At 41.8% G+C, this 22967-nt stretch overlaps 2 protein-coding genes and 1 non-coding gene across 3 annotated transcripts in view; 2 read left to right on the top strand and 1 right to left on the bottom strand.

Annotated features, from left to right (window-relative positions):
• LOC128514933 (myb-related transcription factor, partner of profilin-like) overlaps positions 1-22967 on the bottom strand; it is an 85012-nt gene that overhangs the window by 35500 nt on the left and 26545 nt on the right.
• Positions 5922-5993, top strand: trnae-uuc (transfer RNA glutamic acid (anticodon UUC)). Its single transcript has one exon. It is a non-coding gene; the product is annotated as a tRNA-Glu (tRNA).
• The window catches only part of LOC128514775 (NACHT, LRR and PYD domains-containing protein 3-like), a 38134-nt gene continuing 28763 nt past the window's right edge, over positions 13597-22967 (top strand). The window contains exons 1-4 of the mRNA XM_053488628.1: positions 13597-13655; positions 15767-15889; positions 16234-16294; positions 16441-16633. Coding sequence (XP_053344603.1) covers positions 13651-13655; positions 15767-15889; positions 16234-16294; positions 16441-16633 — 382 coding nt within the window. The 5' untranslated portion in view covers positions 13597-13650. The remainder of the gene's footprint in view (positions 13656-15766; positions 15890-16233; positions 16295-16440; positions 16634-22967) is intronic.

Genomic DNA, 22967 nt, shown 5'->3' with positions numbered 1-22967 from the left:
CAAATCTATACATGGCTTAGCCCCACTTATCTTTCTAATCTGCTTGCCCCCTACATTCCGACTCGTTCACTACGCTCCTCCGATTCTGGTTTCTTTGCTGTCCCTCGGTACCGCCTCTCTTCAATGGGCGGCAGATCATTCAGTGTTATCACTCCCAAACTCTGGAACTCTTTACTACACTCTCTCCGTTCTGTTAATAACATCTCAGTATTTAAATCTCTACTCAAAACTCATTTGTTTTCAGAATGTTACACTTCAATCCACCTGTCCTCTGCGTGTTTTTTTTTCTCCTTCCTCATTGTAGCTCTGGAAAGGCACTATATAAATAAACATTATTATTAAAATTATTATTATTGGACTAAACAGGCAGGTGTGAAAGCGCCCCGGGACTCCATGCCAGTTACTACCACATAAATGCCATTTGTGCCACTTTAAGGCCCTAAAGCAGTGCTGCTTGACACTGTGTGGCTGGAAGTGTCTCTGAGTTAACTGTTGGTTTGTTGCTTGTCACCCTGATGCGTACTGACCTGTCAGTGATGTCACCATGTGGCTTCTTGTCTTGTTGCATGTTGCCTGTTGCCATGGCACTCTCACCATCTATTCTGATATTTTTGTGATTGCATGTTTCTTAAAATTTTCTCACTTGTGCCCTGTCATTTCTCAACTTGTTGCCATGTGGCAAGTGTCCCTCTCAGCTGTCACCCTGTCCCCATATGGCTTTTAGCCCTGTTGCTTGTTTGCATGTTGTTTATACCCCGGCACTTGTTGCCCTCTTGCTTATTGCCCTATTTCTTGTTTCTTTGACATCATGATTGTCAGATATGACTTCTTGCCCTGTTGCATGTTACTCTGTTGTTTGTTGTCTTCATATTTCATGCCCTGTCAATTCACTTGTTGCCCCAGATCACTTATTGTCCTGTCACTTTATACCCCGTCACTTGTCCTGTCTCCTTGTTCCTGTGTTACTTGTAACTGGTTCTCTTTGTGCTTGTGACAAAATATAAATACATTTAAGTGACAAGTGAATATTCCCTCTGTGGGCCTATTCACGCACACACACACACACACACACACTCTCTCTCTCTCTCTCTCTTCTCTGAAATGCGACGTTTAGACTTCACATAAATAAAGATAAACACACAGACACACACACACACACACACAGTCCTTGAGCATAGTGGTCTGGCATGAGGCCCGACACTGCACAGTGGGTTGCCATGGTAACACTTGTTGGCAAAAGAATTCATCCTCATGTTCGTTTTTCAGCTTCCAAATGAATGTGTGTGTGTGTGTGTGTGTGTGTGTGTGTGTGTGTGCGTGTGAGAGAGAGAGAGTGGAGGTGAATGAGTAATTTCAGTAGTGCATTGTAGGTATCCAGTTTTTCTTTGGCTTGATGCCTGACTGGTACATTTTTAAATGTAATCTGTCATTTTCCAACAGGACAGCATCAAATGTACATCCCTTTTAATCATTATTATATTTTTATATTATATATACATGTAACTCAGAGAAGCTGTCTGTATCTATAGTTATTTAATCCAGATGTGGGCGTGACCTAAAGGGTGTACTTTAATATATCAATATGCTTTTATTATTCCCACTAAGGACAAAAAAAGAGTTGCTTTTGTCCCTTAGGGAAATGATCTCCTACCAAACGGTTGAGATATGTCGCTTCGTGGTAAAATTAGCAATACATTTGCAAAAACACTAAAAAGCCCAAAGTGATACAATTCTAACTTTTTAAAGAAGTAAATCAGAATCAAGTGCACAAATCTTTATTATATTATTGTACATTGCTCACTGTGAGAGGCTGTGAGGCAGGTGAAAGAGCATCTTCGTATAGACACACCCACATCCAGTGAGTGATAGAGATGTCTCAGTCAGGATGAGGTCAATACATGTTTCAATAACATACACTAACTCAAAATGTGCTCTACCATAAGGCTGAGCCTGACATTAAAGGGAGGGAAACTTTCCCATCATGTCCCATAAGGAATAAAACACTGCTACTGACACTGGAGACTCCTTCCATAAATGTTAAATTAAAATATATTTGCAGAAACTTCTCCATATCATTTACTGTAGAAATGTGAACATGTTAAAATAAGCTTATTAATATAAACCTGTGAATTGAAGCTGTTTGGGGAGAATGCAGACATTCAGATATTTATGTCTATAATAACAGAACGATACATAAAGCTGCATTTTCCTCATAAGTCCTCCAACCTTAGTGCCGTTTGACACCAACTGAATCTGATCGAATGTCCTGTCTTTGTCTGTTAGCACAACCAGCAAGGTTACTGCATTATATTTAGACAAATTTATTCAGATAAATGTCTTGTATTACCCCATGACCTTCTTTCACCAGCCAGACTGAAACACAAGTTGCACTGATACGTGTCTTATTGAACTGTTTTTATATTGTCATTCAATAAAAAACACCAGGTTTTGTCGACATTATAATCCTAATAGGATTTGATTACTTTTTATAAATGAAAGGGATTTATTTAAATCTCTGAGTAATTAGGAGAACACTAATATACTAAGTACTTTAGTATTTAGTATATTAGTCCTGTGTATTTTGAAATAATGAGTAAAACTGGTTTTAAAGGTTTTATGCAAAACAAAATGAAGGTGCCGTGCAGGATGTTCTGTGAACCTGAAGGTCTTCTGCAATGAGGTTAATATTGATCAAGATCCATTACTTATTACACACACACACACACACACACACACACACACACAGGGCAAGAAAGAGCTTTTATCGTCTTTCTTAAAGTGGACACACACACACTTTCTTTATTGCTTGTTGTCCATTGTAATCCAATGATCAGGTACACTTCTGTCTCTAATGGTGTGTTGTAAGAGTCCAGGACTGGTGGGGAATGAATAAGTGCTAGTGGAGCGGGCAGCACCCCTCTGTGTGCATCATGGGTTGCTTATGCTGTCTTCTAGCAGTTCTGTCCTCCTCTAGCCTGCAAGCCTCTTCAAGGGCAAGCTGTCACCATGGGTCACACTTATCTCACACTTCCATTAGTGACGCGTCCAAAACAGTCTAAGTGGCCATAAAGCACACTGCAGGGCAGCTGGCTGCAGGGCATCCTTATAGCATTGCCCAGAGTAGCATTCTTCTGCACTTTTTTTTCTAGTCTCTCAGCATGAGGCACACGACTCTGCCAAGTGATTGCCAAGATAACATAAAGGCCTAAAGAGTTTACAGTAAACTCTTCCCTTAAGGGGTGACAGATCAGTGTTTATGAAGTGTGTTTTCACTGCAGGTAAGAAATCTAGACAGATAACTTAATTAAAATAACAAATTGAAATAATAAGTAAAATGCATAAATGATGATTTTAAAGATTGTTTAATTTCAGGGAGAAAAAACTGTGTTTTGAAGGTTATTGGGAAGTTCATTTTACCCATATGTACTTTATAGGGATAAAAGTGTTAATTTTTGGATTTTTTTTTATTATTGTGGAACAGCCTTATAAAGCAAATGTAATAGAGTATTAGTGCATTATTATATGTATTAACAGAAAGACAGTCTCGTATGGGATAATTGAGAACATATCACCAAACCTACAGGAGTTATAGGATAATTCCAGCCATTGTCAGTAGAATCTAAAGGTTCCCAGCCTGTCTATATTAATTTACTTGCTGCGATCTTGTATATGATGTTGAAGTGTGTATATCTTTAAATTTTAGTAATTGTATAATTATTATCTCAGTCCTAAACTATAAAAACATGCTTTTTAGATAAGGGCAAGATTTTTTATCAACCAACTGCTACTGGAACGATTATCTTACATAATAATTAATATGTAATAATTACAGGGTAATTTTGGCCATGTGCATGAATGAACCTCACATACATGTAAATTTTTTTTTGCACTTTGGTTAAATTATTTGTTCAATGGAGTTTGTTTACAATTTTTCCAACTTCAGTAATATTATTATTGTCAGTATTTGTGCAACAGTAAGCACAGGCCCTCAGACAGAAGAGCCGGTTCTATGGTGGCACCAACACTTTGCTGTGCTAGCACAAAGAATGGCTTAACTTACATCAGGGGCTGGGGGAACGATTATCAGAACCAATTAAAGGTTCGTGACTGCCATCTATAAAAAATGTACTCAATACGCTGAGAATCTCAAATGCTTTCTAGTAACGAGCCAGGAAAACATGTTGAGGTTTGCCAGTGGTGCTAGCATTGTATGGAAGTATAATAGTGCCAAAATTCCTCAAAGCAAAATAGCAGGTTGAATTACATGAACTGAAAAAAACGTGTTGCAATAAATATGTTTGAATTTTTCTGCATTGCAATTTGATCTGAATTGAAAAAAATCCTTAGAGCATTTACAATGTTTGAAATTTTTGCCACTGCAATTTATTGTGGTTGTATATTTCAAGTGAAAATGTAATCCAAGCATTTAAAATTCAATGCAAAAATATTCAAGTTACTAAATTGCAGTTCAAAAATATTTTCAAGTGTTAAAAATACAATCTCCATTATTTTTCAATCTTACAAATTCAGGTAATAAAATTCAGGTAACAAAATTCAAGTCGCTAAAATTCAGGTCTTTACATCCGGGATATCACAGGAAGAGCAGTGGAGAGCCGATTGCTGCTGTCCGTGCCGCAGTGTACTTTAAAGTGTGCTTCCTGCTCCCTGTGTAGTCTACTTCTCACAAACTACTTACCGATCGGAACACAGCCCTCTTAACTAACAGGCCGGGTTGCCAGTTGCACAATAAAGTGTGTATGTGTTAAAATTACTCCTCTGCCGTAAACACTATATTCAAAGCAAAGCCAGCGCTGTTTCATTCACACGCGCGAGCGATGGGTTTCCCGCACTGCAATTTAACTTGAATATTTTTGCATTGAATTTTAAATGCTTGGATTACATTTTCACTTGAAATAAACAACCACAATAAATTGCAGTGGCAAAAATTTCAAACATTGTAAATGCTCTGAGGATTTTTTTTCAATTCAGATCAAATTGCAATGCAGAAAAATTCAAACATATTTATTGCAACATGTTTTTTTCAGTTTATGTAATTCAACCTGCTATTTTGCTTTGAGGAATTTTGGCACTATTATACTTCCATAGCATTGCCTTTAGCATTGCTGCTAAAATTAGGACTAGTGGACATTACCACAGGACACCTGCAGGGGGAGCAGGAGCAAACACACATTTAACTTTATACAGCACTGCAGTTAGTATCATCACTCACAGTACGGAATGTCAGGACATAAACCATGTAAACAAATAAACTGTAGAGTTTCACAGGAATATCTCAGTCTTCTGTTCTGTATGAAATCATAAAGAATAATATATACCCCTCCCCCCAGGGGAAAGGGTTTAATGTACAGTAGAATTGACTATTGATTGGGAGAGTGTAATGTCCTGATGCTCAAGTAAAAAAAAAAAATAATAAAAAAGCTTAAAAAAAGTAAATGTGTGTTATTTGTAAGAAAGTCAGGTGTCACTGATATATGTTAGCCCCCCCCCCCCATGAGAGAGTGTATCATCTGTTTCTGTGTATCATTTTAATGTGACATAAAAGTTTATTGTGTTTATAATTGTGATGGCAGTTTAAGTGTATTAAAATTGCATGAAGTATTAAATATAATCCAGAAGTTAAACCAGAAGGAGAATATAAAGGCGGAAATTACCTCGAGATGAATGATAGATGTACAGTATAATTAAAAAAATCCAAATAAATAAACAAATCAATTTATATTAACATATTTTACACAAATACTTGAATATATATATACTGTAAATACTCGTCTAATTGTAAATAATCTGTGAAACCTTAAATGAAGTTTCATTTGAACAGTAACTCCAGTAAACACCGCGCTGTAATTTAATCAGAGATGTAATCAGAGATGTAAGCCCTTATGACGCTGCTCTCTCAGAGCTCCCATATGGTCTAGCGGTTAGGATTCCTGGTTTTCACCCAGGCGGCCCGGGTTCGACTCCCGGTATGGGAATGAAGTTTTGTTTTAATATCTTATTGAAATATATAAATGTTTTATTACAATCACGTCGTTGTTTAAACGGCTCACGTTATATTCCGAACACGCAGATTCCCCCATGCGGGCAGTCTGAGTCACGTGATCTTGAATCGTCACAGTGTGTCGTTGTACAAGTGTATATATATATATATATATATAACGGAATACTCAATGGTACTGAAACATGCAAAAAAAACCGCCAAAAATATTGTATTAAACCCCCTAACACGCAGTTTATATACACCTCCACTGCTGTAGAACCAGCTACTAATTACAAACTAATAGCATGGCTGGTGTTTCACAGGTGATTCTGTTAACACCTACAAACACCACCGTGTCCTATTGTATGACTCACGTCACCTCCTCAGACAGTGTGTATCTAATCATCTAATCATCACACTCAAAATCAACACATCAAAGGAAAATATATATTATATTATATTATATTATATTATTTACAGTGGCCGTCCCCTGTTGTGGCAAATGTTGAATTTATAGTGAAATACCTTTTTTTTTTTTTTTTTAGGTGTTTTGAAGGTTAAACACACTCTTGCAGTGCCTCTTGGTGGTCAAACTCTGTCACTGCACTCTTCACTGTAAACACCACTGTGTGCACACTGACTCTCCATTTACACAACACTAACTTTTATTAATTCACTTTTGTGGTAATGCAGTAAGCAGATGGCATAAGATGGAGTTTAACTAGTTTCCAAGTAACATTGTGTTTTGTAGCCACGCCCCTTAGGAGAGCAGTGTAAATGTAAATGATGTATGATTAAATTTATGTTAGGCCACGATTCTACAGATAACCGTCTAATATATAAATATTGTTTAAGTGCACAAATGTGTGTTTACTGTATGTGTTAAAGCACATTTGGGTCTGTGTTAATGAAGTTTGCATGTTCTCCCTGTGTTTGGTGGGTTTCCTCTCGCAGTCCAAAGACATGCAGACTAGGTTGATTGGCAGTCCCCAATTGCCCTTAGTGTGTGTGTGTGTGACTGTGTGTGTATGTGTGTGTGTCCTGTGATGGATTGACACCCTGTCCAGGGTGTACCCCGCCTGGTGCCCTAAGTCTCCTGGGATATACTACAGACCCCCTGCGACCCCGTATACAGGATAAAGCGGTATAGACAATGAGTATCACTACAGAACAGTATATTCTGTTTCGACTGTTTGTAGGTTTTATCTTGTGTTGTTGCCATAAGCATTAGCCCTGGTTTCTAGCTACAGTTCCTGTATTCATGTTTGTTTGAGCATTGTGTTTGTTTTATTTATTTATGTCTAAACTTCACTTTAATAAACAACGGTTGGTGATTGCATGCCTCTCCTCCAAAATGATTCCAAACTAATACTTCAATTTTTACCCAATGCCCAAACCACAGACACTGGATGCTGTGCCGGTCCCAAGCCCGGGGAGAAAAAATATGGGAGGGTTGCATCAGGAAGTGCACCTGGTGTTAAACCTGTGCCAAGCTGTTGTGCTGATCAGATGGCCTGTTGTGGCGACGCCTCGACAAAAGCAGCTGACAAAAACAAAATTTTATTTTCTATTAAGTTTTTAATGTATTAAGAAAAAGTAAAAAAAAATCCATGGAAAAAAAAAATGTCAAGAACTAACCTGAGATGACCAGAAGACGTAGCTTTAGCGGTTAGCCCTGTGTAGCGTGACTGGTAAACCCAAACGCGGAGTGACACGAATAGGCAGGATAATCACGCAGTTAGTCTAAGGACTCTCACGATTGGGGAGCAAGGGAAAGACACAATCTAACCCGCGTCCTATAAATACACACTCAGCAAGAAAGCGAAACCAAAAGGTGAGTACTCACAGTTAGATGACCGCAAACGAGGCAACATCGGGCAACTCAATGACTGAGCGTTGTACTGTGGTTTGTTTACTCCTTTTATACTTCCTGGTTTGCGACCGCCTTACTTCCGGGTCCTAGTGCCGGTCGCGGCTTGAGTGTGCATGACAGTACCCCCCTGTCCAGGACTGGCTCCTGACGGTCCTGGGGTGGAGGATACCCGACGACGGTAGTCTCGAATGAGTTCGGGGTCGAGGATGAACCGGGCCGGAATCCACGATCGTTCCTCGGGGCCGTAGCCTTCCCAATCGACCAGGTACTGGGTGCCTCTGCCCCGAGGGCGTGAATCGAGGATCCGACGCACGATGTAGGCGGGACCACCGTCAATGATGCGGGGAGGAGGAGCAGGGGGGGTGGGTGGAATCATAGGAGAGGTGATGAAGGGTTTGAGTTGAGATGTGTGGAAAACCGGGTGGATCCGGAGCGCCGCAGGCAGCTGGAGCCGGTAGGTGACAGGGTTTATCCTTAGGGTGATGCGGTATGGTCCTATGAAGCGAGGTGAAAGTTTCCTGGATTCGGTATGAAGGTGGAGGTTCTTTGTGGATAACCATACCTTGTCACCTACTCTGTACAAACGTCCTGGAGGGTGTCGACGGCGGTGTTGAGTGGTATATTGTTGATTGGCCTTCTGGATAGCGAGGTTGGCTTGGTTCCAGAGCCGTCGACACCTACGGACCAACTGTTGGGCTGATGGTACGTCGACCTCCGGTTCTTGATGGGCAAACATCGGAGGTTGGAAACCATAGCATACCTCAAATGGGCTTAGATTGGTGGCTGAGGAGACGTGTAGGTTGTGGGAAAGTTCTGCCCATGTGAGGTAGCGGGCCCAGGAGCGCTGGCGGTCAGCCACAAAACATCTTAGGTAGCGCTCCAGTTGTTGGTTGGTCCGTTCCGTCTGACCATTAGTCTGAGGATGGTATCCGGATGACAGACTACTGGTGGAGTTGATCAGACGGCAGAAGGCCTTCCAGAACCGGGCGGTGAACTGGGGCCCCCTGTCCGAGACGATGTCTTTGGGGAACCCATGCAGGCGGACTACGTGTTCCAGTATTAGCTCAGCGGTGGTTTTGGCTGATGGGAGTCCGGTGAAGGCCACCAGGTGCACAGCCTTGGAGAACCGGTCAACAATGGTGAGGATGGTGTTCTTCCCTTCGGAAACCGGCAGGCCCGTGATGAAGTCCAGGGCGATGTTCCTGAGGAACAGGAAGTGGTTGAAGCTCTCCCGGGGGTGGCTGATTGGTGTCCTTGGCCCTGGCGCACACCGGGCACGCCTGGACGAACTCGATGATGTCCCTTCTCATGGACGGCCACCAGAACGCCCGTTGGATGAACGAGAGGGTCCTTCTCGTCGCTTGGTGTCCGGCGACCGCGGAGGAGTGGCCCCATTGGAGGACGTCTGACTTCACGTTCTGGGGTACGTAGAGTCGTCCAGGCGGCACGCCTGCCGGCCCGGCCTCTGCGGCCTGTGCCTGGCGGACCCTTGTCTCCAAGTTCCACTGAAGAGGTGCGATGATCCGGGAAGCGGGGATGACAAGCACGGGATCCGCCCGGGGAAGGTCTTCGTCATGTTGTCTTGAAAGTGCGTCGGCCTTGGTGTTTTTGGATCCCGGGCGGTACGATAGGTGGAAATCGTACTGTTCGAAAAATAGAGCCCACCGTGCCTGTCGTGGATTCAGTTGTCTTAAGTTCCTGATGGTGATGAGGTTCTGATGGTCGGTCCAGACGATGAACGGCTCACTGGCGCCCTGGAGCCAGTGACGCCATTCCTCCAAGGCCCACTTTATGCCCAGCAGTTCGCGGTCCCCTACCCCGTATCGCTGCTGAGTGGGGTTGAATTTTTTGGAGAAGAAACCACACGGGTGCAGTTTCTGGTCTGGACCTCGTTGAGAGAGAACGGCGCCGGCGCCCACATCCGACGCGCCCACCTCCACAACGAAAGGTTGGTTGGCGTCTGGGTGGAGAAGGATGGGAGCGGTGGTGAAACGATGACACAGATCTTGGAAGGCGGAGATGGCAGCAGGCGTAAGGCGAAACGGGTGAAGCGAGGGCCTGGTCAAAGCAGTTAATGGTGCTGCAACTGTACTGTATCCCCGGATAAAGCGACGATAGAAGTTCGCAAACCCCAGAAAACGTTGAAGCTGTTTGAGGGTCCTGGGTAGGGGCCAGTGACGCACAGCTTCGAGCTTCTGAGGATCCATGGCCACACCCTGGGGCGAGATGACAAAACCCAGGAACGTGGTGGAGTGCTTGTGGAAAGCACATTTTTCCAGCTTGCAGTACAGTTGGTGAGTGAGCAATCTCTTAAGAACCGCCAGAACATGTTGGATGTGCTCCTGGAGGTTATGGGAATAAATGAGGATATCGTCCAGGTAGACAAACACCCATCGGCCCAGCATGTCTCTGAGGACGTCATTAATAAATTGTTGGAAGGCCGAGGGTGCGTTGCAGAGTCCAAAGGGTATGACCAGGCTCTCGTAGTGTCCAGTGGGGGTGATGAACGCCGTCTTCCACTCATCGCCCTCTCTGATACGCACCAAGTTGTAGGCGCTCCGGAGGTCCAACTTCGTGAAAATGGTGGCACCAGAGAGGGCGTCCAGGGCAGAGTTGGTGAGTGGCAGCGGATGTCGGTTCTTTATTGTGATCTTGTTTAGCCCCTGATAGTCGACACATGGGCAAAGTTCGCCCCCTTTCTTCTTCACGAAGAAAAACCCCGCGGCGGCTGGTGAGGAGGAGGGCCGGATGGTACCGTGGCGCAGGGCGTTGGCGACGTACTCCTCCATAGCTTGTGTCTCGGTGGTCGATAGAGAGTAGAGATGGCCGCGGGGGGGGGCGGAGCCTGGCTGAAGTTCAATCGCCAGGTCGTATGGGCGATGAGGTGGTAGGTGAGTATCTCTTTTTTTGCAGAATACTTCAGCCAGGTCTCGATACTCGGGTGGAATGGCGCCGGTGTCGACGTCGGGGACCTCGGACTCCTTGGAACACGTCCCAGCCGGTGCCCAGAGGCAGAGCTCGGTGCAGGTCGGCCCCCACTGAAGGATCTGGTTCTGTGCCCATGAGATGAGAGGGTCGTGCTGCAGTAACCAGGGATAACCGAGGATGACCGGAGGTGATGAGATAGGTGTGAGGAAAAACTGTAGCTGTTCGTGATGCTGATCGATGATAAAAGAGAGAAGTTGGGTCTGGTGAGTGATGGGGCTAGATGACAGGGGCCGACCGTCGACGGAGGTGATGTGAAGCGGCTGGGATAACGCCTCGATCTTTACCCCCATTTCTTTGGCATACATGGAGTCAATGAAGTTCCCCGCGGCACCGGAATCGATGAACGCGGTCCTTCGGACCCGTTTGTGGCCAAATTGGAGGGTTACCTGAACCGTGAGACGCGAAGTGGTGGTGTGGGTGGTGGTGGAGAGGTGGATGGCGGTGAGTCTCTCCCCTTGTTTACCGGGGCTGCGCGTTTCCCGGGCGTAGCGGGCAGATCGCTCGGTGATGGGCCGCTGACCCACAATAGGCACACAGACCTTCTCGGAACCGGCGTTCTCGTTCTGTCACGGTTAGGGAGGCGCGTCCTAATTGCATGGGTTCCCCGGCTCCGGTGTTAACCACGGCAGGAGGTGGAGATCCGACAGGTTCAGTGATGGCGGGAGTGAAGGTGGTGGATGGTCGAGGTGACGTGTAGGCGTGGATTGGAGTAGGCGGCAGGGTCCTCGGGGCTGGCTTCGGACGAGAGAGGAGGCGCTGGTCGATGCGGAGGGCGAGCTGGATTAGCCCCTCCAGTGTGGCGGGGAGTTCTCGTCCGGCCAGTTCATCTTTGATGCGTGAAGCCAGTCCCTCGTAGTAGGATGTCCGGAGCGCGGCGTCTCCCCAGGCTGTCTGTACTGCGAGGGTGCGGAATTCGGCAGTATAGCGACTCACAGACAATCCTCCCTGCCGCAGGTGGTAGAGCTTTGTGTCGGTCTCCACCTCGCCCGCAGGATGTTCAAAGGTGAGTCTGAGCTGGCTGGTGAATTCGTTGTAAGAATGGGCGGTATCTGTGTCTGCTTGAAGCACTGCCGTGGCCCACTCAGCTGCCTGCCCGGACAACAACGATACGAGAAGAGCAATGCGAAGCCGATCGGTGGAGTACTTGGTGGCGTTGAACTCAAACACCAGATCTAATGCTGTCAAGAACACATTACATCTTCCGTCCGTGCCGTCCCATTTATCTGGTAGAGCTAGAAAGACATCTGTCAGCAACAGCCGCGCGGAGATCCGCGTTCTCCCGCCGGAGCTCCGCCACCTCGCGGCGCAAGGCCGCGACGTCTTGGACGCTCTGACGCAGAGTAGCGAGCTCTCCGGTTAGCTGATTGATGAGCGTGGCATGCTGATCCACCACACCGCAGAGACGCGCATGCTCCGCTGGGTTCACCGCGGAAGGCTCAGTCATTCTGTCAAGAACTAACCTGAGATGACCAGAAGACGTAGCTTTAGCGGTTAGCCCTGTGTAGCGTGACTGGTAAACCCAAACGCGGAGTGACACGAATAGGCAGGATAATCACGCAGTTAGTCTAAGGACTCTCACGATTGGGGAGCAAGGGAAAGACACAATCTAACCCGCGTCCTATAAATACACACTCAGCAAGAAAGCGAAACCAAAAGGTGAGTACTCACAGTTAGATGACCGCAAACGAGGCAACATCGGGCAACTCAATGACTGAGCGTTGTACTGTGGTTTGTTTACTCCTTTTATACTTCCTGGTTTGCGACCGCCTTACTTCCGGGTCCTAGTGCCGGTCGCGGCTTGAGTGTGCATGACATAGTCTATACTGTAGCACCTTATTCATGGTTCTGGCATGGTGGGGCTTGGCAGTAGCTTATGTGCATAGACACTGATATGATTCCCTCTGGACACGAGTGAAACAGAGGGAGCTTGAGGCTTGAAATTTACACACTTTAGATGACCTCTGTGACTAAAGAAATTGTGACATCTGGAACATCTGGTGTACGTTAATCAAATATACTGTATCACCAATGTCCACTTGTACATCATTTATAACTCATGAATATCGAAAATTGTTCTGCAGTGACACTGAAAGATTCCTTGGCTTTCCTACACCTTGAGCGATGTTTAATTGACACCAAATTGAAGCTGAGTTTGTTGTTGCAGGTTGTTTTTGTTGGTTAGGTTGATTAAAATATTATTACTTATTTGTATTTATATCTGCTGTGTACAGTAAACAATAATTTCAGAAAATAAACATTTAACGTGAAAAATTATAAATTGAATGAAAGTGAAACAGTATCTTCTAAATACTACTGCTACTGCTACTACTAATAATAATAATACGGTTGTTAAACATTATTACGGGTATACTGTAAATTTAAAATTCTATTCTACATTTTTTATTTGTGCATTTAATTATTTATTTATTTGTTATTATTATTATTATTATTATTATTATTATTACCCTTTTACTGTCATTTTATCGTTCACTCCCCTTTTATCTCCTTGTTCTCAAGAATCTAAGACAAAATGAGAATTTCATTGTACCTAGGTATATATGACAAAGAAATCTTGAAAACTTGAACCTTGAATAATTACAATAATAATAATAATAATAATAATAATAATGGCATAAACTAGGAGAGCAGCTACTGTCTCATGAACATCTGAAACAGTTGTGGCCGGTCCCTGAGCGCCCCCTCGGCGTCCCTCACGTCAGTTACACACAGAGTGAAAGTGAAACTCATCTCGGAACTTACATAAGGTTCTAACGGAGGAAAGCAGGAGATAATGAGGTAGGTATATCCACCTCTACACTGTTTAACTGTATTAATGTTGCGCGTGAAGACGATCCCGAACAATAAAGTGTTGTTTTAATGAAGCGGTCACGTGTGCAGCGGATTTCCCGCTTTTTAAGCTGCTATTTCTTTCTACCGGCCTGAACCACCACAGGGGGTTACATAACACTCAGAGACGCCCAGGGCCGTTAGACACACAACGGTGGGATTAAAGAGATTTATTACTGTAAAAGCGACACTACAGGTTATCTGTTTAAATAAAGTATTAAAGCTTCTCCTCGATTCACCTTCCAAGCTTTAGTTACTGTACTGTAGAGCAACATTGTGAAGGAATATAACCCTATAGTACTGTTAGTTATGTCGCCACGCATGTTTTAACTGTTAAAGGACATCGTATTGTCTCGTTACATGGTGTTTTAGTGTAAACAAACTAAAAGTTTTTACATTTTAAAGTGAAACATTAACTGGAAATATATGTCATAAATTCAGTTCAGTTTATTTTATTAAGTTTAAAATCTACATTTATAGCCTATAATGCTAATAACAATAATAAAATAATAAATATAATTACATTTATTTCTAACAATTTATATTCATTTATAATAAATATAAATAATTAATATAAAAATATAAATGAAAGTTACATTGTTTACTGCTGAAAAAGTAACTACAAAAAAACACTCAATTATTAAAGAGGCATATAAGTATTCAAACCAGTTAGTACCAAGAATCACAATTATTAGAACTTAAACTGTGTATATGTTACGTGGTGCGGTATGGAGAGCCGCACCACGAGATGTTATATTGGGTTATAAGAGCCCTGACGCAGGGCTTTAGAGGAAATCAGTGAAATAGGAGGCTGTGAGAGTGCTTGTGATACGCACGGAAAGACCTTCCCGTTTGGAGATAGCGTGGGATTATTAATTAAGAGAACTTAAAATGAAACAAATGAAAACTAATAACACAAAATAAACAGAGCTCCGCCGTCTACGTGAGAATGGACGGGGCTCTGGAAAACAAAACAAAAACTATACCCTCTCGGGGCGTTCGCCCTTACCAAGGATTTATGAGGAGAGAGGGGTTGTGTTTTATGCACACTTTATACTTTACCCAAGAGCGCCCGCTACACGGCTGCGTGACGCTCTCTCTCTCTCTCTCTCTCTCGCCGGCGTCTTAAGGAGGCAGAGGCTGGGGCTTTGTCTCTGTCTTTCTTTGCGCGCTTTTCTTTTTTTTTTTTTTTTTTTCTTTCTTTCTTTCTTTGTCTTGGCCCTGATACCTTACCGGTGCTACCTAATATTCGCACGAAGTGCGGAGGTATCAGGGCCCTTATATAGACGTGCTGCCAGGTGCGGCTCATTCAGGCTAATTGCCTGACGGCGGCGTTGCCTGGCAGCCGTGTGCATAAATGGCCGCGTCTTTGCCTGTTCAGAACCCCGCATGGTAGCAACCTGCGGATCTGCCCGTTCTGAACAGTTTAAGAGCGGCTCTGCCTTTTGCGCGAGCCGCATCGTTACAGTATATCACAGGTCTTGGAATATTATGTGTGACTTCTTAACATGAACCAACTTGTTAAAACAGCACTCCTATAACAAGAGTGCCTCAGCAGTTGTGTTCTTTTTTATCAGCTATTTAAAATTTTCAGGAATAAAAAAATCCTGGGATAAATGTCCCTGTTAGTTTTTTATCATATTTAATCAATCAATCTTATCCTATTTTTGGTTAGTCAAGTTTTAGTCAACTAAAACTCTGTACATTTAGCTTAGTTTTAGTCAGAGGGATGCTTAAATATTTTAGTCTAGTTTTTGTCAATGAAACATTTTTTTCAATAGGATTATAATTAATTAACCCTACAGTCAATCTGGTCTAGCCAAAACAATTTAAGGCTTTTCACAAAATAATTATATTAACATTTAAAATGTATCTTTTCATCTGATGTTTTCAGCTAATAATATTTATTGTAACAATTACTACAACTGCTGCATGTTCATATTTTTAACTACAAAACAATAGCAGCAGTACAGAAATACAGTGTTTTAAAACCTTTTTTTATCTTTTAAATATATTGATATTTATACAGAATATTTATCTGATCTCTTTTATCATATTAGCTCTAGAATGAAAAAGAGAAAGAGAACAGTCTTACCAGAACCCAGCTGTGTGTCAATGAAGAGTGATGAGTCAATGCATCGTCCAACTAACTTTAGAGATAGAGAAAGTTCTACAGATCCCAGGTCAGTATCATTTTTTATGTAGTGTTTAATGACAGAGTTTTAGTCCTTGTGAATATCCTCAGTAGCTTTGCCACTTTCTAAAGCAGTAAAACTCTAAACTATGCATTGTTGCAGCTCCCAGACTGGCAGTGAGAATCACTGCTTTAAGCATTTAGTTCAGCCTGCAGGCCCTGAGCTGGAGGACATGACCATCGACACAATTATTTATTCAAATAACTTTTTTCAAATATGTTTTTGTTAGTTAGCTAACCTAAAATCATTGTTTTATGGAAATAGTATTTATTATTTGTGTCTGTATGGGTTGTTTAGCGATGAATAAATACAACATATTTTTTCATTCATAGGCCACGAAGGAAGAAAGCAAAGAAAGCAACTGAAGAAAGTCAGTTAGAATTAATATTCCAGGTAGGAGTCTTTTTAGCATATGTGTGGCAAGTTTTTGTATTTTATGTTTATATAATCACCTATTTAAAAAAAAAATTGCTGTTTCATAAAGCATGTCTCATCTAACACAAAAACATCTAGACCTGTTCTTGTCTGTTTTTAACCAGGAGCTGGAACACAAAGTCATCACTCTCATAAAGAAAGAGCTGAAGAGGTTTAGGAAGCTCCTGAGTCCATTCACTGAGAGTGAGGTGGAGGATGAGAACAATCTTCACAGTGTTACAGAAGGAGCGCTTAACATCACACTGCACGTCCTGAAGACCATGAACGCCACAGATCTTGCTAACACACTGCAGAACCGTAAGAATTATGAAAAATTTACCACTGATCTAGAAGTAAATGACTTAGCTGCAAAACATGATAAATACCATTTTCAGAGTTCCGCTTATTCTGAAAATGTACACACCCTTTATTTAAAAGCTTTAAACTTACAGACAACACCAAATTTCACACCAAGAAAAGTATGTTTACCAGTGGCGGCTGCTAGCTTTTGAAACAGGGGAAGCTCATATTAGGACTTCATCATAAAATTCATTATGTTATTTGTACGTAAATTCTGGCTAGTTTCCCCTTCAACGAGCTACTTTAATTATATGAACGAACTAACTTTACAATGCTGAAACACTGAGCAAAGTCAAGAAGGCTATAATATGTTTTTTAAAATTATTTAAAGAATGATTTGTACAAACAAAAATGGTTTATATCACCAGCAAACAATACAGAGTGCAGCAGTTCATCGTAGCACTTCACCTGCAAATCCACATGGGCAGTGGCGGACTGGCCCTCTGGAGTACTGGGGTTTTCCCAGTGGGCCGCTGGCCAGTGTGGGCCGGCCCAGTCAATACGCAAATATATAAAAAATGACGGAAACCATAATATTGCATCTTTTTCCTACTCATATAAATGAGTGCGTCGATCGCACGGGCGCCGCCGACAAAGAGCATGTTGTTGCGGGAGAGAGAAGTTGATTTACGACAGCTGTTTACGGGAGTGTAGTACAGTGCGGGAGATGCATTGTGGGTAATGCAGTCCGGTGTGTGTGAAGTTAAACGCAAATGCGAGATGTAAGTTGGGATATAAAGCCTGAGTTTTGTTTTCTTTTCAGTACTTTTTAGTTGGATTTAAGGGCGGGAGCCACCCGAAAGTTTGTACTATAACCTGACATTGGGACTGAACTTGAATCTCTGTAGCGCTGATGTATACTTAAGACATGCTGTCAATCAAAAAAGGGGTTCCGCCCTTTAAACAGCTCCTCCAATCATCATGCAGCAGCCCAGCGTCCTGGCCTGCTCTATTAACCCCCAGAGATGCTGAGCGTCCGTGGGCGGGACATAATCGCAGCATTTATCCAATGACCATCTAGTTTCAAAGCACTGAAAAAAAACGTTTAAAGCAGCCGCATTGAAGTCAATGGGAAAATGCACTTCAACAGGGAAATGCACTGTGACGCTACGAGAATGTATGAGAAGAAAATCAAGCCGACCTGCTATATCTAACTGATTCTAAACGAACTCGTCTTTGAGATGAACGTTTTCTTACGCATTTTCAGTCAATAAAATGTTACAAATACAATAGTACATAATTTGACCATTAATTTTGTGACATTATAGGGGAAGCTGAGCTTCCCTTGCAGTCTTAAAGAAATCGCCACTGATGTTTACAGTCTTGACTACCACTGCAGTTACCCCATCATTCATGGATCTTTATAATAAAGTGCTGAAACTAGCAGAGGTGTCAAGTAACGAAGTACAAATACTTCGTTACCTTACTTAATTAAAAATCTATACTTTACTAGAGTAATTCTTTTTCAGCCGACTTTTTACTTCTACTCCTTACATTTTCACGCAATTATCTGTACTTTCTACTCTTTACATTTTAAAAATAGCCTCGTTACTCCTATTATTTTATTTTAGCTTGTCATTCAAAAAACAAACAAACAAAAAAAACATCCGAATAAATCGCGCCATCCGGATGGAGCGAATTTGATTGTGGTTGGATGAGAAGTATAAACATACCATTCTGACACCCTATTGGTTGGTACGCGATCCATCGCACCTGCACATGACGTCACGTCACACACTCCAGCAAGGACGTTTGAATAAAATAGCATTTTCGGTTGATAAGGTTGTGATAAGTAGACGAAGATGTCCGTGATAGAGACTCAAGATTTGAGCAGAATGTCACAACCAAGCACCAGCCTGGAAGGTAACAGCACCAGGAAGCTAACAGGAATGATATATATACTGTATATATATATATATATATATATATATATATATATATATATATATATATATATATATATATATATATATATTTTTTTTTTTTTTTTTTTTTTTATTAATCACTTGGATTAATCATTTATTCTGACAGCACTAATGTTTATTGTAGACAACCATACAAGGGTAATTGTTACTAAGCCTGCCCTGGGTGCACTAATTTTCCTGTATGTTGCCCTCACAGATTCCTGCAGCTAAGCTTGGATGTAAATTTAAATTCCAATAAAGGTTACCGATGACATGCCTCTGAAGTTTGACTTTTTGCACCATTAAAATACTTATAGGCAACTAGTTATCATATCTTCTTCTCCATAAAACATGTTAATGCTCAGTAGTACACTTATATAGTTCTTTAATGTATTTGCATCGTACTAAAATACATTCTTTTTCAATTGCCATATACAGAATCCCAATTCACTATAGCCATTAAAAAATACAACAAAAAGACATCTTTTTTTATGAGGTATTAGTGCAGTATATAGGCACAGCCTGAACTTTTATCCTTAATGCTTTTTTCCCCTCACGTTAATTTTACTTTTATACTTTAAGTAGTTTTGAAACTTCAATTCAATTCAATTCAATTTTATTTGTATAGCGCTTTTAGCAATTTTCATTGCCGCAAAGCAGCTTTACACAGTCAAAAGAATTATTTAAGTTTGTATGAAATGTGAATTTGTATGAATCAAAATGGTCAGTTTGTCCCTGGTGAGCAAGCCGAGGGCGACAGTGGCAAGGAAAAACTCCCTGAGATGATAATAGGAAGAAACCTTGAGAGGAACCAGACTCAACAGGGAACCCATCCTCATCTGGGTGAAACAGAAAGCAGTAAATGATCTGCATTTATACAGTGTGTAGGGTGGGAGGCAGTTCAGCTATAATAGCTGATGTTAATTGATGTTAATATGGAGTCCAGGTAGTTATTGAAGACCCAGGTAGACTTGTAAGAAGTTCCAGTCATGAACTATCGAACTGTCAAGTCCCCAGAGAAACAGTTGCCAACACCAGTCAAGGCCAGAACCATTTTCTAATTAGAGAGAATCATCCCCAGACACCAGACGCATCCCAGAGAGACACACGGGGCATCCATGTGACGAGATCTTCAGCCAGAAGCGGGGCACCAGGATGGGTCAGACAGGTCCGGAGGGCAGAGGGAGTCTGGATCACTGGCAGCTCAGGAACGACATGTGTAGCTCGACAGAGAGAGAGAGAAAGAGTGAAAGGGGGAGACAGGAGGAGAGAGGAAAAAGAAAGAGGGGGGGGAAAGAGAAGAAGAGGAGAGATGGCAGTTAGGTATGGTCACAGTCACACAATGTATAATGTGAATGTATATTAACTGTAGAGTGCAAGCAGAGACTCCGGCAGGACTAACTATGACAGCATAACTAAAAGGGAGAGCCAGAAGGAAACACAAACATAAGGGCTTCCTGACATGTAAAGCAAACAATCGCCTCACCGTCAGCAAACCTGAGTGATCAATGAGAGTGAGGAAGACAGCATCCAAACATACCAGTTCACCATAATACTCTACGTCCATGAGTCCCCCAGATCTGCTCCTTTACCAATGGAAAATCTATTTATAAAAATGCTTGGCTAAATAAATAGGTTTTTAGCCTGGACTTAAACACTGAGACTGTGTCTGAGTCCCGAACACTATTTGGAAGACTATTCCATAACGTTGGGGCTTTGTAAGAAAAACCTCTGCCCCCAGCTGTATTTTTCATAATACGCGGTACTGACAAGCAGCCTGCATCCTTCGATCGAAGTAGGCGTGGCGGATGGTAAGACACTAGCAGTTCGCTCAGGTACTGCAGCGCGAGACCATTTAATGCTTTATATGTCAAGAGTAGTATTTTAAAATCAATGCGAAATTTTACAGGGAGCCAATGGAGTGAAGATAAGATAGGGGTGATGTGCTCATATCTTCTGGTTCTGGTGAGGACTCTCGCTGCTGCATTCTGGACTAGCTGAAGCTTATTTATGCATCTAGCTGAACAACCAGACAGTAAGGCATTACAATAGTCCAACCTAGAGGTAATAAAAGCATGAACTAGTTTTTCTGCGTCGTTTAGCGACAATAAATTTCTTATTCTGGCAATATTTCTGAGGTGAAAGAATGCTATCCTGGTAATATTATCTACATGTGCTTCAAATGAAAGGCTGGAATCAATAATCACACCAAGGTCTTTCACTGTTGCATTTGATGGAACAGAAAGGCCATCTAAAGTTATGGTGTGATCTAAAATTTTACTCCTAGCTGTATGCGGTCCTATGACTAAAACTTCTGTCTTATCCGGATTTAGCAGAAGGAAGTTAATTAGCATCCAATTTCTTATGTCCTGCACACATTGCTCAATTTTAGTAAGCTGTTTTTTCTCATCAGGTTTTGCTGAGACATATAACTGTGTATCGTCAGCATAACAATGAAAACTAATACCATGCTTACGGATTATGTTGCCCAGAGGAAGCATGTAAAGGGAAAAAAGCAGTGGACCTAAAACTGAATCCTGCGGAACGCCAAACTCCACTAGAGAACATGCAGAATAATCACCATTTAAGTCTACATACTGATAACGATGGGTCAGATAGGATCTGAGCCAGGAGAGGGCTGTACCCTTAATTCCCACTACATTTTCTAATCTGTGAAGAAGAATAGCGTGATCAACGGTGTCAAAAGCTGCACTGAGGTCAAGTAGTACAAGCATAGTTACACAACCCTGATCAGAGGCCAATAGAATGTCATTTACTACTTTAACGAGTGCTGTCTCTGTACTGTGATGAGGCCTAAATCCTGACTGATACAGTTCATGTATGCCATTTCTATGTATATATGAGCATAGCTGCTCCGCTACTATCTTTTCCAGAATCTTAGAGATAAAGGAGAGGTTTGATATTGGTCTGTAACTGGACAGCTGACAGGGGTCGAGGTCAGGTTTCTTAATTATTGGTTTGATAACTGCTAATTTAAAAGATTTTGGAACATATCCAATGCTGAGTGAAGAATTAATTATTCTCAACAGGGGTTCTATTATTGCTGGTACTATCTGTTTAAGAAAATGTGTCGGTACAGGATCTAATATACAGGTTGATGAATTTGAAGAAGAGATGAGTGAAATTAGTTCATTCTCTTTAAGGGGAGTAAAGTATTCTAGGTTCTGATCTGACATGGCTAGATTAACATCTGCATCAATTACATTGTTTGGTTTCAAAACCTCAATTTTATGCCTAATATTTACAATTTTATTATTAAAAAAGTTCATGAAGTCCTCACTATTGCATAATGTTGTTGTGGAGATTTCTGCAGTGGTCTTATTTCTGGTTAATTTGGCTACTGCATTAAATAAGAATCTAGGATTATTTTTGTTATTTTCTATAAGAGTGGAGAGATATGTTGATCTAGCTACACTAAGAGCTTTTCTATAGTTCAGGATGCTCTCCTTCCATGCTATTTGAAATACTAGTAATTTAGTTTGACGCCATTTACGTTCTAATTTCCGAGCGGTCTGTTTTAAAGTGCGCGTGTGATCGTTATACCAGGGAGCAAGTTTCTTATCTCTAATAAATTTTCTTTTGACTGGAGCTACATTATCTAAGGTATAGCGAAATGTCGACTCTAAATATTCAGTCGCCTGATCGAGTTCTGTGGGGTCAGACGGTGATCTAATCGAAGTTGGGAAATCTGGGAGATTACTGATAAAACTCTGTTTGGTAGTTGATGTGAATGTATGTTTCATACGGTAGCGCGGCGCTGTGTGTACATTATTATTGTGACACACTTGAATTGAGACAAGATAGTGATCTGAGATAACTTCAGATAGTGGTATTGTAAATAAATTTCTTATACTTAATCCAACTAATATTATTAAATCTAAAGTGTGACCTGCTTTATGAGTGGGTCCTACTACACACTGATTTACTCCTACCGAGTCCAGTATAGACATAAATGCAGTTCTCAGAGGGTCTTCTGGGTTTTCAAAATGAATATTAAAATCTCCAGCAATTAACACTTTGTCTACAGAAACGACTAGATATGAAAGGAAATCTGGAAATTCACTAAGAAATTCAGAGTACGGCCCTGGAGGTCTGTAAATGACAATTAGCGGGATCGACTGAGCTGACTTAATATAGTTAAATACACTTATGTTACTATAAAGAATTTCAAATGAATTAAATTTGTGTCCGTGTTTTTGTACAATAGTCAAATTATCATTGTGAATAACTGCGACGCCTCCTCCTCTACCAGTTAACCGAGGCTGGTGTATGTAGCTGTATCCAGGAGGACTAGCTTCATTTAGAGCTACATACTCGTCCTGTTTAATCCAGGTTTCTGTTAAACAGAGTATATCAAACTCCTGATC

This window comes from Clarias gariepinus, chromosome 27 (genome assembly GCF_024256425.1).
Source record: "Clarias gariepinus isolate MV-2021 ecotype Netherlands chromosome 27, CGAR_prim_01v2, whole genome shotgun sequence".
Classification (NCBI taxonomy): Eukaryota; Metazoa; Chordata; class Actinopteri; order Siluriformes; family Clariidae; genus Clarias; species Clarias gariepinus.
Note: the sequence above shows the minus strand (reverse complement) of the source record. Positions and strands in the feature narration are given on the sequence as shown.